This window comes from Syngnathus scovelli, chromosome 6 (assembly GCF_024217435.2).
Source record: "Syngnathus scovelli strain Florida chromosome 6, RoL_Ssco_1.2, whole genome shotgun sequence".
Taxonomy (NCBI): domain Eukaryota; kingdom Metazoa; phylum Chordata; class Actinopteri; order Syngnathiformes; family Syngnathidae; genus Syngnathus; species Syngnathus scovelli.
In genome coordinates, this window is record NC_090852.1 from 2,761,111 (window position 1) to 2,775,752 (window position 14,642).

The 14,642-nt window shown below is 40.2% G+C and overlaps 1 protein-coding gene across 6 annotated transcripts in view; it reads left to right on the top strand.

Moving 5' to 3' along the window:
• vps4a (vacuolar protein sorting 4 homolog A) overlaps positions 1-14,642 on the top strand; it is a 157,370-nt gene that overhangs the window by 104,323 nt on the left and 38,405 nt on the right. For 4 of the 6 annotated variants that reach the window (XM_068650942.1, XM_068650944.1, XM_068650940.1 and 1 more), the window contains 2 exons: positions 3,651-3,791; positions 4,330-4,421. The exons of 1 other annotated variant lie outside the window; for it this stretch is intronic. In XM_068650942.1, coding sequence (XP_068507043.1) covers positions 3,651-3,791; positions 4,330-4,421 — 233 coding nt within the window. The remainder of the gene's footprint in view (positions 1-3,650; positions 3,792-4,329; positions 4,422-14,642) is intronic. One more of the 6 variants, XM_068650941.1, reaches the window with a different exon arrangement.

Genomic DNA, 14,642 nt, shown 5'->3' on the forward strand with positions numbered 1-14,642 from the left:
CCTCCGGACCAAAGAGGATCCATCCAGACTGTTAACAACGCAAAGTTCAAAAGCCAGCATCTGTGATGGTATTGGGGTGCATTAGTTCCCATGGCATGGGTGACTTACATTTCTGTGAAGGCAACATAAATGCTGAAAAGTACATACAGATTTTGGAGCAACATATGCTGCCATCCAAGCGATGTCTTTTTCATGGACGCCGCTGCTTATTTCAGCAAGATAATGCCAAGCCACATTCTGCACGTTACAACAGTGTGGCTTCGAAGTAAAATAGTCCAGGTTCTCCCCTTGCCCGCTTGCAGTCCAGACCTGTCTCCCATTGAAAATGTGTGGCGCATTATGAAGCGTAAAATACGACAGGGAAGACCCCGGACTGTTGAACAACTGAAGCGGTTCATCAAGCAAGAATGGGAAAGAATTCCACATGAAAAGCTAAGAGTCTCCTCTCTTCCAAAATGTTTATTGAGTGTTATTAAAAGGAAAGGTGATGTAACGAAGTGGTAAACATGCCCTTTCCCAACTTCTACTGTACGTGTTGCAGCCATGAAATTCTAAGTTAATTATTGTTTGAAAAATAAAATAAAGTTTGCGTTTGAGCATTAAATATGTTGTCTTTGTCGTGTATTCAACTTAATATAGGTTGAAAATGATTTTCAAATCATTGTATTTTGTTTATATTTACATTTTTCCTAATTTAAAACCGAATCCGGTTTGTACATATACTGTAAGTACTCTATTTCACGGAGCATCGTTTATCGCAGGTGGTTCTGGAACGCATCTCCCGCTATAAACTGGGGATCACTGTATACCAGAATTTGGGTCCCTGTGTCAATCAAAGTAGAAATGTTTCATTATATAGCAATTTAAGACTGTGTGAAGCTGAGATATAACTTTTTACTTGGGGGCTATTCTGGATTGTATCCATACCAGCTTGAACTTGAAGCCATGGATTTTTATAAACCTTAGGCACATACCTGACGACCTAAAAATCTTAAACTTTTCGACAAGTGCACAATTTTCTTATTTTCTCCTAGCTAGTAGTGGCCTGCCCACCCCGACTGGATCACCACCTTATCGTGGTGTGGTGGTTTGCATGTCTCCATGACCCCTAGAGCTATGTCGGCTGGAGTATTGCACTCCTGGCAGGGTCACCCATGCCGAACAGGTCGAAGGGTAGAGACCAGACAAAGAGTGATTCCACTGGCCTTCCAGGTTGGGGTTTGGGCTGTGGGCTGATAACTCGCTCCCGGAAAAAAGCATTATTACAAAAACCATAAGCAAAGCGCACACACCAAATCAGGGGAACGCTGTAGCCAGTCCTGTAACCAGAGACACAATGACGCACAGGGGCCAAAGCCAACAGAACGCCCTTAGGCCGAATAGACCACTGCTGCACCCGAAAAACACCATGAAGATTGGAAACTGGAATGTACGAACACTATACATAAGTGGCAACATCACACTAGCAGCAATATGTCCAACAGAGGAATGGACATCATGGGTATCAGCGAAACACACTGGACAGTACAAGGAAGAATGGAACTGGCAGAAGGAGAAACCATCATCTATTCAGGAAGAGACGACGACAACCATAGACAAGGCGTAGGCATACTCGTGTCGAAGGCAACAACAAGAGCCCTGGTTGACTGGATTCCAGTGAACAAAAGAATCATTCAAGCCAGGTACCACTCCCAACACATTAAGTTAACAATTGTACATATTTACGCACCCACAGAAGATGCAGAGCAAGAAAAGGACGAATTCTACACAAGACTGCAAGATGTACTAGATAGCAGGAACAAACATGACATGTTGATTGTAACAGGAGATATGAATGCCAAAGTAGGAGATGGACACCAAGATTACGGCAGGGTCATGGGCAAGCACGGACTGGGAAGGCTGAATAACAACGGAGAAAGGTGGCGGCTGTGGCTCAGGCAGTAGAGTGGGTCGTTTAGTAACCGAAGGATTGGCGGTTCGATCCCAGCTCTGTCACAGTCGCATGTCGGTGTGTCCTTGGGCAAGACACTTCACACACCTTGCCTCCAGGTCGCCATTGTAAATGAGAAAGTGTTCTCAAATGGCTTACCTGGTAAAACATTGAATAAAAAAAAATAAAAACATTTAAAAAAAGAATAAGAAAGACTGTGCGAAATGTGTGACATGAACGAACTAGTCATAGCAGGTACGCTGTTTCCACATAAAGGCATACACAAAGCAACGTGGGTATCTCCAGATGTGAAGACCAGGAATCAGATTGATCACACACTCAAGAGTACACAGGTCTGCAGACATTGGAAGTGACCACTATCTTGTATGCACAACAATCAAGCTAAGACTGAAGAGACGACAAAAAGAAAGGAAAAACACCAGAATCAAGTATGAAATTGCAAAACTAAAGAAGGAAAACATGTTAAAGACCTTCACTATCCGTCTAAGAAACAGGTACCGAGTACTGGAAGAGGACGAGCGAGGAGGAACAGGGGATGAAGAGGTAGAGCGTGACTTCCAAGTAATGGAGAGGGCATACACAGAAGTAGCGGAGGCAGTATTGGGTACACCACGGAAAAAGAAGAAACCATGGATCAGCAAGGAATCATGAAGCCTCGTAGAGCAAAGAGATGAAATAAATAAGAAGATCCTGGGAAGACATTCCGAAAGAATCAAGAAGCAGTTGGAAGAGAAGTATGCAGAGAAGAACAAAGAGGTGAAGAAAAGTATAAAACCAGACAAAAAGAAATGGATGGAGGACATTGCAAGTGAAGCTGAAGCAAGCAAAGAACACATGAAGACACTTTATGGACTAACAAAGACACTGTGCAACAAGAGACCCAGACAGAGCACAGCAGTACTAGACAAGGATGGCTGTCAAAAGCGAGGGGGCATTTATCAAACTTAAAAACATCAGGAGCTCCAATGACATCTTAAGAAGAACCAAGCTAAAGCTTTATAAGACGCTAGTAGTGCCAGTACTGCTGTATGGATGTGAAACGTGGAAAATGAATAAAGGGGACAGCAAGGCAATTAATGTGTTCCACAACCGATGCCTACGAAGAATACTCAGCATACATTGGCAAGACCACATCAGCACTAAAGACCTACCAGAGAGAGCTGAAATGGAGCCATTGAGTGAAGAAGTTAGGATGCGTAGATGGAAAATGATTGGGCACATACTACGGCAGGACCACAACAACGACTGCAACACAGCCATGACCTGGGTACTAGAAGGAAAAAGAAGGAAAGGAAGACCGAAGACCACCTGGAGGCGTACTGTCGAGAAAGAAAGGAAAGAAGCAGGATGTAAGTCAAGGTCTGAAGCGAGGACTGCAGCAGCTGATCGTGACAAGTGGAATCGCTCTGTGAAGGCCTTATGTGCCATAAAGCACGAAGTAGATAGATAGATAGATAGATAGATAGATAGATAGATAGATAGATAGATAGATAGATAGATAGATAGATAGATAGATAGATAGATAGATAGATAGATAGATAGATAGAAGTGGCCTGGGCTGCGAAGGACCTTCATAGCTGCTCGCACCTCTAGTTTTTAATGTTAGTTTTGTCTGATTCAAGTCATTTCTGTGACCACTGTGGGGTTGTCCTTTACAATGGAGTTTTGTTCACAGTATATTTATGTATGACCCCTGCAGGTTCGTGGCCCGTCCCGTAGCAACAACCAGGTCATGGTGGACGACCTATTGACGCCTTGTTCACCTGGTGACCCTGATGCCCTTGAGATGACCTGGGTGGATGTGCCGAGTGATAAGCTACTTGAGCCAATAGTCTGCATGGTGAGCTATGTACACATTTCAGGATTTAATACACAAGACACCCCAGTGAAGAAGGCTATGTTTTACGCTTCTGATCATGAGGGGGACCCAAAGTGCAGAAATGAGATTTGAAATTACAGTAATCCCTCGTTTATCGCAGATAATTGTGTCAGGCGTGGAGCAGAGAGAGGACTCGAATGCAGAGTTTCCAAAGTCCAAAGATGTGTTTATTTTCTTCAATGGCAGTAGTAACAAAAAGTGCCTCAATATGAGGGAAAAAAAAGGGGGACACTAAGGCGTCTCGAACCGAGGGAGAAAAAAGGGAAATCAAAGCGCCTCGAACCGAGGGAAATACTATAACGAAGATAACTACGTAACCAAGTTAACATAGGTGATCAAAGTCGTTCAAACAAGGCTTCTACGGGGAACTCGAGGGTTTCGTGATCGCTAGTGTTCTTAGCAAGGCAAGACGCACTGGCACTGGAAACGGGAAAAGGCGCGGGTTATATGGACACAGAAGGAGGGGAACACAGGTGAAGACAGTTGGTCATTGGCACAGGTGCACACACTTGGAATCAGGGAGTCACGTGACCGGACGCACAGGGGAAGAACACACCGACTGGAACGAAAGGAAAATTACACAATAAAACAGTAAGTGACCAGGACAACACATGACAGCATGACATAATTGGTTCCAAAAACCACCCGCAATAAGTGAAATTGGCGAAGTACGGTCACCATCTCATCTGTACATTTTTTGTGTCAATAAATGTATATGAAACCATTTAAGTACATACCGTAATTTCCGGACTATAAGTCGCGGTTTTTTTTTTCATAGTTTGGGTGGGGGGGGCGATTTATACTCAGGAGCGACTTATATATGTTTTTTTTTTTCACAAATTTTTACTTGATCATTAAGACATCACTTACTTACAAGTATAGTTGAACACTTCCCATGTTATTTTTAGTATAGTTGATCACTTCACATGCTTTTATATCTTTATCTTGAACATATTCAAAACATAATAGAGAAAACATCAAATAAAGCAATTAACACTTTAAAGCACCATATCCAAGTCCACTGTCCGCTGTATGTACACTTGCTCCATTTTTGCTCCTCTTATATTTATTATTATTATGTATTATTTGTTTATTTATCATTTATTCAACACTGTTATTTATTCATTGTTTGTGCCTTCTTGTTTTTTTTTTTGTGTTGCTTGTATGCATATGTGTACTATCTCACCGAGGGATAGTGGGAACGTAATTTCAATCTCTTTGTGTGTCTTGGTATATGAAAAAAAAAATCGACAATAAAGCAGACTTTGACTTTGATAAAACAACCAAATAAACAAAACAAAAAACTACATCTGAAAAAAAATTATATTTTCAGACGAAACTGGATGAGGGCGCTCTAAATTTCACCGTTGGCCGTGACTCATCAACTGGGTGGGTTTAAGAAAAATGGCACCAAAAAGAAACTCATATTTTGCAGGTTACAAACTTCAAGTTGTAAAATATGCAGCTGAAAACAGTAATCGAGCAGCAGAAAGAAAGTTTGGAGAACTGTGAAGAGATTACAATTTCAAGAGACTTCAGTGGCACGGCGCGGCGGTTGTTTACATAAAGGACAAACGTACCCACGTAAGGACTACCGGCATCATTAGCGGTGATCATTTCTAAGTGACACGGAGGACAAAGAGTTTGAAGGAATTAAGGATTTGGAGTGACATAGAAGGTTTGAAAAACTATTATGGCTTTTACGCACGCCCGGTCCTGCTCTACTGAGTCGGGGGCCGGCGCTTGGCCGAGTGGCTGTCCGCGAACGGTGCATGGGGCTCGGACATGGCCATTACGCACGCCCGGTCCTATGCCATGGAGCTCTCTTCCACCTCCGTGGCTGGAAGTCCACGCCGCCACACGCTTGGAAGTTTGTTTTGTTTAAAAAAGAGCCGTTTACCAAACCCACGTCTATCCTTGTACTTTGTTAACGCTACAATATAGTTATATACTAGATCTGTGGAATAAAGACGAGGCTGACGTCAGGGCGCACGCGCGGCGATGTTGACAAAGGACGAGGAATTTGATCGATGGATTTAATGGATTTAAAGTGCACGGATGGTTTGATAATATTATTGCTTATTATAGTTATTTGAAATATAGTTTATCGTTATATGAGCCTGTGGAATATTTTGAAGTGCAAGCGCCGTCAGCTGCGCGTACCCATTGTTGACAAAGAACGATCGATGGATTTAATGAATTGGAGTGACACCGATGATTTTATAAACGTGTTATTCATGTAATCGTTTTTTTTTAATAACTCTCTATGTTACGTCAGGCCCATTCTCAGCTCTTCGTTTGTGTTTGTCACGTTAACAAACCTATCGTTTAGCCTGTTGCTATCGTATCGTACGATCGATGGATTTAATGACTTGGAGTGACACTGATGGTTTTATAAACATGTTATTTATGTAATAGTTGTCCTAAATCACTCTATATCTTACATCAGGCCCGTTCTCAGCTCCTCGTTTGTGTTTGTCACGTTAGCATACCTATCGTTTAGCTTGTTGCTATCGTATCGAACGATCGGTGGATTTAATGAATTGGAGTGACACCGATGGTTTTATAAACATGTTATTCACGTAATAGTTGTCCTTAATCACTCTATATGTTACGTCAGGCCTGTTCTCAGCTCTTTGTTTGTGTTTGTCACGTTAGCATACCTATCGTTTAGCCTGTTGTTGCTATTGTTTAGCCTGTTGTTGCTCGTTCATGACTGTTTTTGGTGTGGGATTTTGTCGAATAAATTGCCCCCCATAATGCGACTTATACTCCGGAGTGACTTGTATATGTTTTTTTTCACTTTTTGGGGTATTTTATGGCTGGTGCGATTTATACTCCGGGGCGATTTATAGTCCCAAAAATACGGTATTTTATTATTAAATAATTGTTTCAAACATGTAAATAATACATTAATAGTATAAATAACATACAGAAAATTTTGCATAAATATTGAAAATATAAATATTATACGTGTGTGCGTGTAACATGTTAACAAGAAGTACTGGGCAGGCTAACGAGTTAGCGGAAAGATGCTAATTTGCGATTGTGCTAAAACGGACCTCTAAAGGAATGTACTGTAATTTCCGGACTATAAGCCGCACCGGACTATAAGCCGCACCAGCTAAAATTCAGGGATATTTTTGTTTTTTTCTTACATAAACCGCACCGGACTATAAGCCGCACGTGCACATGAGTTTTTTACAAAGAAACACAGTACACAGAAAGCCGTAAAAATCCATAAATATGCCGCGCCGCCATTTAAGCCTCAGGGTTCAAAGTAACGTTCTGAATAAAATGCATTAAAAGTTCACATAAATTACAACTTGTTTTTGGTGAGCAAATTGTCAGAAGAATTGAATTTAAATGCTGATTGATTGGGTTTTAATACAATGCAGATGGTCCAAACAGCCCCACTGCTTTGTGTAATCTCTGAGTCACCTAGCGTGCATTCCTACTAAAGCTCATAATAGCCACAAGCAACACAGCCAGAATAAGCAGCAGCCATAGTAGTGTTTCAAAATAGTATTTTTGTTGTTTTTTTTCTTCAAGATACCGCACGACAGTGGTCAACAGCCTTTTTACGAGTGTATAAAAGTGATCAAATCATCACAAAAAATCACAAAAAAAATCTTATATAAGCCGCACCTGACTATAAGCCGCAGGGTTCAAAATTTTGGAAAAAAGTTGCGGCTTATAGTCCAGAAATTAAAATAAATGAACATTTGGAGCAATACTACATTGTCCTAAAGGTTAGACGAGACATGGGCAAACTACGGCCCGCGGGCCACCTCCGGCCCACAGGGCCGTTTAATCCGTCCCGCCAAACCTGAATAAATTGTATTATTAATAAATGTTGTAGTCGTTTTCCCTGCAATTATTATGTTTCCCCAGTAGATGGGGAAGCGCCCGCACGCGCATTTACTCCCGGAAGCCGTGTCAGAAAGCTCGGTGCACACTCACAAGTGTGTGTGTACAGTACCTACTAAGTAGTACGGACCCGGTGCACTCCGTGCTCTATTTCCATCAGTGCCGAATTCCGAGTGTGGGCTGTGACGTCAGCATTCTCGTAATTCACACGCTGAGCTTTCAGATACAGTTTTACGCTAATGCCACCCACAAACCTTCCCCTGGATTCCTTCCATTAAAATGAGTGGCCCGAGGAAAAGAGTCAAAGTTAAGTCAAAATCTGCTTTATTGTCAATTTCTTCACGTCAAGACATACAAAGAGATTGAAGTTGCGTTTCCTATTATCCCACGGTGACAAGACATATTACACTCAATTGGTCCACAGACAAACAAAACATTCAAGTAAACAATACAAAAAGTAAAAATAAGAAGGCACATACAATGAATAAATAAGAGCAATGAATAAATAAGAGCAAAATCGGTGAAATGGAGCAATTGTGCATACAGCAGACAGTCAGTGTATAGCGCAAAAGTACAGGAGGAGTAGCACAAGTGGAGTCGTGCAAGGCAGCCATTGTGGCCCAAAAGGCCAGGACGTTATGCAGCCGAGGGTGGAGGGGGGAGAGGGGAGAGAGAGTTCAGGATCCTAACAGCCTGGAGTATGAAGCTGTTTGTGAGTCTGTTGGTGCGGGAGCGCAGGCTTCTGTACCTCTTCCCAAAGGGCAGTAGATCAAAAAAGAAAGGTGGGCATTGAGTGCCGAGTGTTTAAAACAACAGAGTGGACAATTTGGATCGGCCCACGTGTGTGAGCAGACGTTCAGCCACATGAATCAATAAAGCAAAGCCTGTCACAGATCTAGGTTAACAGACCGACACCTCGGCTCTATCCTAAGAATTACCACAACAAATTTTACTCCGGCATGATGCACTAGCAAAAAAAGGAGACCAACAATACTATTGATTTCTTTACTTTATTTAGATGTATTCTTTCACTGATTCTTCAAGATGATTTATTTGGTTAGAATATTTGCCGTTTGATGTGATTTTGCCTCATTAGATACATATTTCATAAATCTGACCTGCAGGCGCTGAAGTGATGGAAACTCTTATTCATAATAACAGTGTCGTATTTAATGAGAATCACTGATAGTAGGTTTTTGGTGAAATATTTTATTAATGCTGTTAATAAATGCATTTGTTTTCAAAAAGCTTTTTGTGAATATCCATGGTTTGCTACCTACTAAAAGTAAAAACCTTTTGTGCAATGACCTTTACATGTCATTTCTATCACCGTTTTGGCCCGAATATAAGACGATGTTTTTCACATTGAAATAAGACTGAAAAAGTGGGGGTCGTCTTTTATTCGAGGTCTAGACATTATACCGATTTTCACTTATGCGCAGCGGTAAATTAAAGGTTGCTGGTATCGACTGAGTATGTTGCTGTGATCGTGCGCGTCTTTGACACGGTGAGTATATACATTTCATTGTTACTACTGTCCACTGTTGTACCCTTTGTCCGATTGCGGTTTGGTACGTGTGCACGCCGTTTGATTGACAGCTCCTTTAAGTTTGCCTCGCATCGTACGAGTAGCCGTTACGCAGCGGCACGGCGACTAACGGTCGCCAACAAATGTAGTTTGTTGTCTCGATCGATGACTTATGTTTGGTGTGTTGCAGAGAGTATTTCATTTATGGTTATTTATTTTTATTTTGTTTCCCAATAATTCAGTAAAGCAATCAAAACTGAATTCTACGGTCTGACCGACACCCAGGGGCGAAAAGAGCATAACCATCCGACTCAACCCCCTATACGGTCCTCAGGCTCCCCAACAATAGCGGTAGCAGTTTGCATTATTTTATTGCAATGTTTTTCCTTATTCAGATTTGTTTCAAGACTACAGTTAGACTTCACTTTGATGGTTAATGCAGTTATTGCAATTTTGTTGTTTTATTACAGTAGATTGGTATTTTTACATTTCAAAAACCAGAAGCCATTAATTTACAAATGTGATTCTACATATTTAAATGTTCAGATATAAAGATGTTTTTGCATGATTTGAATGAGACAAAATAACATGCTTTTTCTCTCGAATATATTGTTATAATCATTTGTTTCAGATGTAATTATTTTCTGTATAAAAATTAAATCTGGTGTTCAAATAGTCTTTTTTTCAAACTTGAGTCTTGAAAAAGAGGGGGTCGTCTTATAATCGGGGTCCTTTTATATTCGGGCCAATACGATACTTCACACAAACATTACATCTATCTGCTCCTGGTACGGCCCCCGGTCAAAATTTAGAACCCAATTCGCCCCGCCAGTCAAAAAGTTTGCCCACGTTAGACACGTGATCATTCATTTATCTTGTTAGGAGACCCACTTACATCATCAATAACTCCTGTACCACTGTAACCGACATATGTCCACGAACGTAAAACAGGAAGTGGTATTGCCTGAAAACGGCCTTCAAAATAAATCACCCTACTTCAAATCAAAGCACGGCTGAATAACATAAATAACATGGAAAATTCTTGACACATACTGTAAATATGTTTTTAGAACAACTTTTATTATTATTATTTTTTTCATAACAATGTTCAAGTGTACATACTGTAAATGTTTTTAGAACTCTTATTATTATAACAATTTATCTATAACAAGGTACAACACTGTAAATATGTTTTTAGAACTCTTATTATTTTAACAATTGTTTTATAAAAAGTTACAAGTGTACGTACTGCAATTGTGTGGGCACTCCTTGCCTTCTGCTGGCGTGTGGGCAACGTTCGTGCCATAATTCCTCAATTTAGAAGTTTTATTTTGACTTTTTTTTTTTAATTTGGAAAAAAAATCCGCGATGTAGTGAAACCACGATAAACAAACCGCGATGTAGCGAGGGATTACTGTATATTTATTGCACAACAGGTGGTGTAAGGAATGGAGTGGCCACAGGTGGAGCGTTACTGGTCAGCAACTAGGATCTCAAAGTTGAGTCATTGACACATTGCAGGAAGCAAGCGGGTGTACAGCAAATGTGGGCAAGATGACAGGCTGGGAACAAGGACCAAAAAATAGATCAGGCTAAATATTCAAAGGTCTCAAGCAAAATAAATTGATTTGCTAGGTGTACATACTCATCTAATAACTCCACAAACTGGTTGCGCAATTAGAGTTTGAGGCCCTGTCCACACAGAAACGGAGCCGTTCCTTAAAATAATCCTGTAAACATGTAAACAAGCGGACAAAGCACGAAGTCGCTGATTGGCTGTAATGTTTATGCCAAGTCTGAAATGACACTGTAGCACAGCCACCGATAGTCACCAGAAAACACGATGATAAAAGAAAAGAAAACAGAAGAATGGGTGAAAAAGAGTACCGTAATTTCCGGACTAAAAGTCGCTCCGGAATATAGGTCGCATTAGCCATAAAATGCCCAATAACGTGAAAAAAAAACATATATAAGTCGCTCCGGAGTATAAATCGCATTTTGGGGGGGGAAATTTATTCGACAAAATCTAACACCAAGACCAGACATGAACGAGCAACAACAGGCTAAATGATTGGTATGCTAACGTGACATAAACACAAACAAAGAGCTGAGAACGGGCCTGACGTAACATTCAGAGTTATTCAAAAGACTATTACATAAATAACACGTTAATAAAACCATCTGTGTCACTGCAATTCATTAAATCCATCGATCGTCAACAATGTGTGCGCGCCGCTGACTGCACTTGCACTTCAAAATATTCCACAGCCCCATATAACGATATATAAATTATATATCAAATAACTATTATATAAGCAATAATGTTATCAAACCATCTGTGTCACTCCAAATCATTAAATCCATCGATCGTCCTTTGTCAACAATGGATGCGCGCGGCTGACGGCGCTTGCACTTCAAAATATTCCACAGGCCCATATAACGACATATAAATTAGATATCAAATAACTATTATATAAGCAATAGTATCAACCCATCTGTGCACTCATGATTTAGAGTAACACATTTTCCAATTTTCAAAGATTTAGGTGAAACCGGGAATGCTTCTTTAAAAAAAAGTGTTTGGGGCACTCTCGAGCCTCTTTTTTTTTTTTCCAAAACTTGTACCTAAAACCTCTTAACGATACTGGTTTTCATTTAAGGTCTGATGTGTGTTTGCCTAGGTTTAGACACTCCAAAAACACCATGATTTTTCTTTGTAAGCAGCGGATTGCCACAGCAACAGCGTGCTATAAAATAAAAAGCTTTCAATAACTTTTCATCCTAAACATGTTTAGATGAAACACCCAAAGTTTGAAAACCATCTAAAAATTCTCTAGAAGTTTCTTAAAATATCCATCCATCCATCTTCTTCGGCTTATCCGGGGTCGGGCAGCAGCTTTAGGAGGGACGCCCAGACTTCCCTCTCCCCAGCCACTTCGTCCAGCTCATCCCGGGGGATCCCAAGGCCTTTTCAGGCTTGCCGAGAGACATAGTCTCTCCAGCACGTCCTGGGTCGTCCATTGGGTCTCCTACGGGTGGGACATGCCCGGAACTCCCCAGGGAGGCATCCAGGAGGCATTCTAATGAGATGCCCGAGCCACCTCATCTGGCTCCTCTCTTGTTTAAAAAATAAAGATCTGTTGCGTGAAAGAACAATTTTGGACTATTTCTTCACATTTACAGAAGTCTTGTTGAAATATGACTTCTGTAAATGTGACGAAATAGTCCAACATTGTTTTTTCACACTACAGACCTTTTTTTTGTACTCGTGTATGGCAACTTTAAAATATAAAGTTTTCCGCCAGGCCCAATGTTTCTGTAAAATTTGGTGCGTTTTTGTTCGCATTCAGTTCCCCAAAAATGTGAGTCTTTATAGAGAATAATACTAAAAATTTCTATAAAAACGATAGGGTCCTTGCAGCGTTCGCTGCTTGTGCCTAATAATTATGACAAGAATTTCTATGAAACTATGGTCCTCTAAGCATTATATATTGAAATCATACAATTGAACTGTATGTATAATTATTTTTATCCGATTACATAATATGCTAATAATATTATATAAATCCTGCAATAACTGTTACATTCTAATGTTCATGACAAAATGTAAAAAATATGGCAATTTGGACAATTATAGAAGTGAAGTTCTATAATCTCAGTGATTCAATTACTGGTTTGATCTATAACATGCAACGTTAATGAAATGGAGATGGATGCTACACTGCTCACAGGCTGGTCTTGATCTAGTTGGCTGCAGGCTGAAAAGCAAGAGCTGCATGTGATCAGCAGTGAAACGCATTGATTGACATATCGATACAAGAGAAAAAAAAACACTGCTAGGCAGGCCACTGAGCGAGCTCATAGCCCCTGCTGCTGGTACCTGCTTCCTCAAAATACCGTATTGGCCCGAATAATAATAATAATAAAATAATATATAAACGAAGTGGAAGAGTGGGGATACATAGTGCGACTGCGGGAGGCTGAGATAAAGCGTGCTTAGAAGTGCTCCTACAGCTCTAAGCTAATCAGCAGCAAGGAAACAGATCATCATGTTCGCACTGGTCTCGACTCTCTACCGGCCAATAGTGTGCTGTAAAGTCATATGGGCAGACAAAGCCCCAGGCTCCAAGTGACGCCTCAAAAAGCCGCAATAAACTGAATGTATCCACAATATTTGGTTTGATAAAAACTCGCAATGCACCGAGGCCGCAATAGGTGAAGCAGCGATGGATCACTGTAGAGCTTATCTACAAAGGTGACCAGGCCAAGAGGCAGCATTAAAAATATACAAACCAAAACTGAACATAAAACAATTATCACATAAAATATACTATGATGCAAAAGACAATAACATATAAACTAACAATAAAATGCTAAATTATTATAGGCAGAAAGTAAAAAAAGCAAAAAAAAACCTGTTTTTGTCTGTGTTTTTCTGTTTGTGTGCCAAATGTCTAGAAAATTGTCCAAAGTTTCACACAAAGGGATTGCTTAATTACCGTATTGGCCCAAATATAAGACGAGCCTGATTATAAGACGACCCCCTCTTTTTCAAGTCTCATATTTGAAAAAAGACTTTTTGAACACCAAATTTAATTTTTATACAGAAAATAATGACAGTACATTTGAAACAAATGATTATAACAATATATTCGAGAGAAAAAGCATGTTATTTTTCCTCATTCAAATCATGCAAAAAATGTCTATCACATCTTAATATCTGAACACTTAAATATGTAAACAAAAGTGCAATCACATTTGTAAACTAGAAAATGCAATTTCTGGAGAAATTGCGTGTGAAGGCGAAGACTTTGATTCACTTCTTGGGGAATGATGCCGTATGATGTTGAAATGAGTTGAATTTCTTGAGAAATATGGAAAATAGAAGTGTAAAACTAAATTTTGGAGAATTTGGTTGAATTTCAAATTGGAATTTTGGAATTTTTGGTAGGTGGGAGGTTGTGGAATAGGTAGGCAAAAGATGAACAGTTGAAAGTTGGAACGGGTTGAAACGGTTAAAAAATGTAGAAGTTAGAGCAAATGTTGAATCCCCATAGAGAATGAATGGGAATTAAAAGAAAAAGCAATTGCGCCAAAATATTTTGAAATTTGGAACAAAAGGACAACAAACGGCTTCAGGAGGTTTCCTTTTGGGGTTAAAATTTTGAAACGGGTTTAATCGGACAAAAAATGCAAAAGTTAGCTAAAATGTAGCTATTTAGGGCACGTAATGTTGAAATAAGGTCACTTCCGGTTTGATTTGGGTCACTTCCGGTTTGATTAGAGGCACTTCCGGTCCAGCTGAGGTCACTTCCGGTTTATTTGGGGTCACTTCCCGTTTTAAAAGGTCACTTCCGGTTTAAAAAGGTCACTTCCGGTTTGATTTGGGGTCACTTCCGGTTTACTTGAGGTCA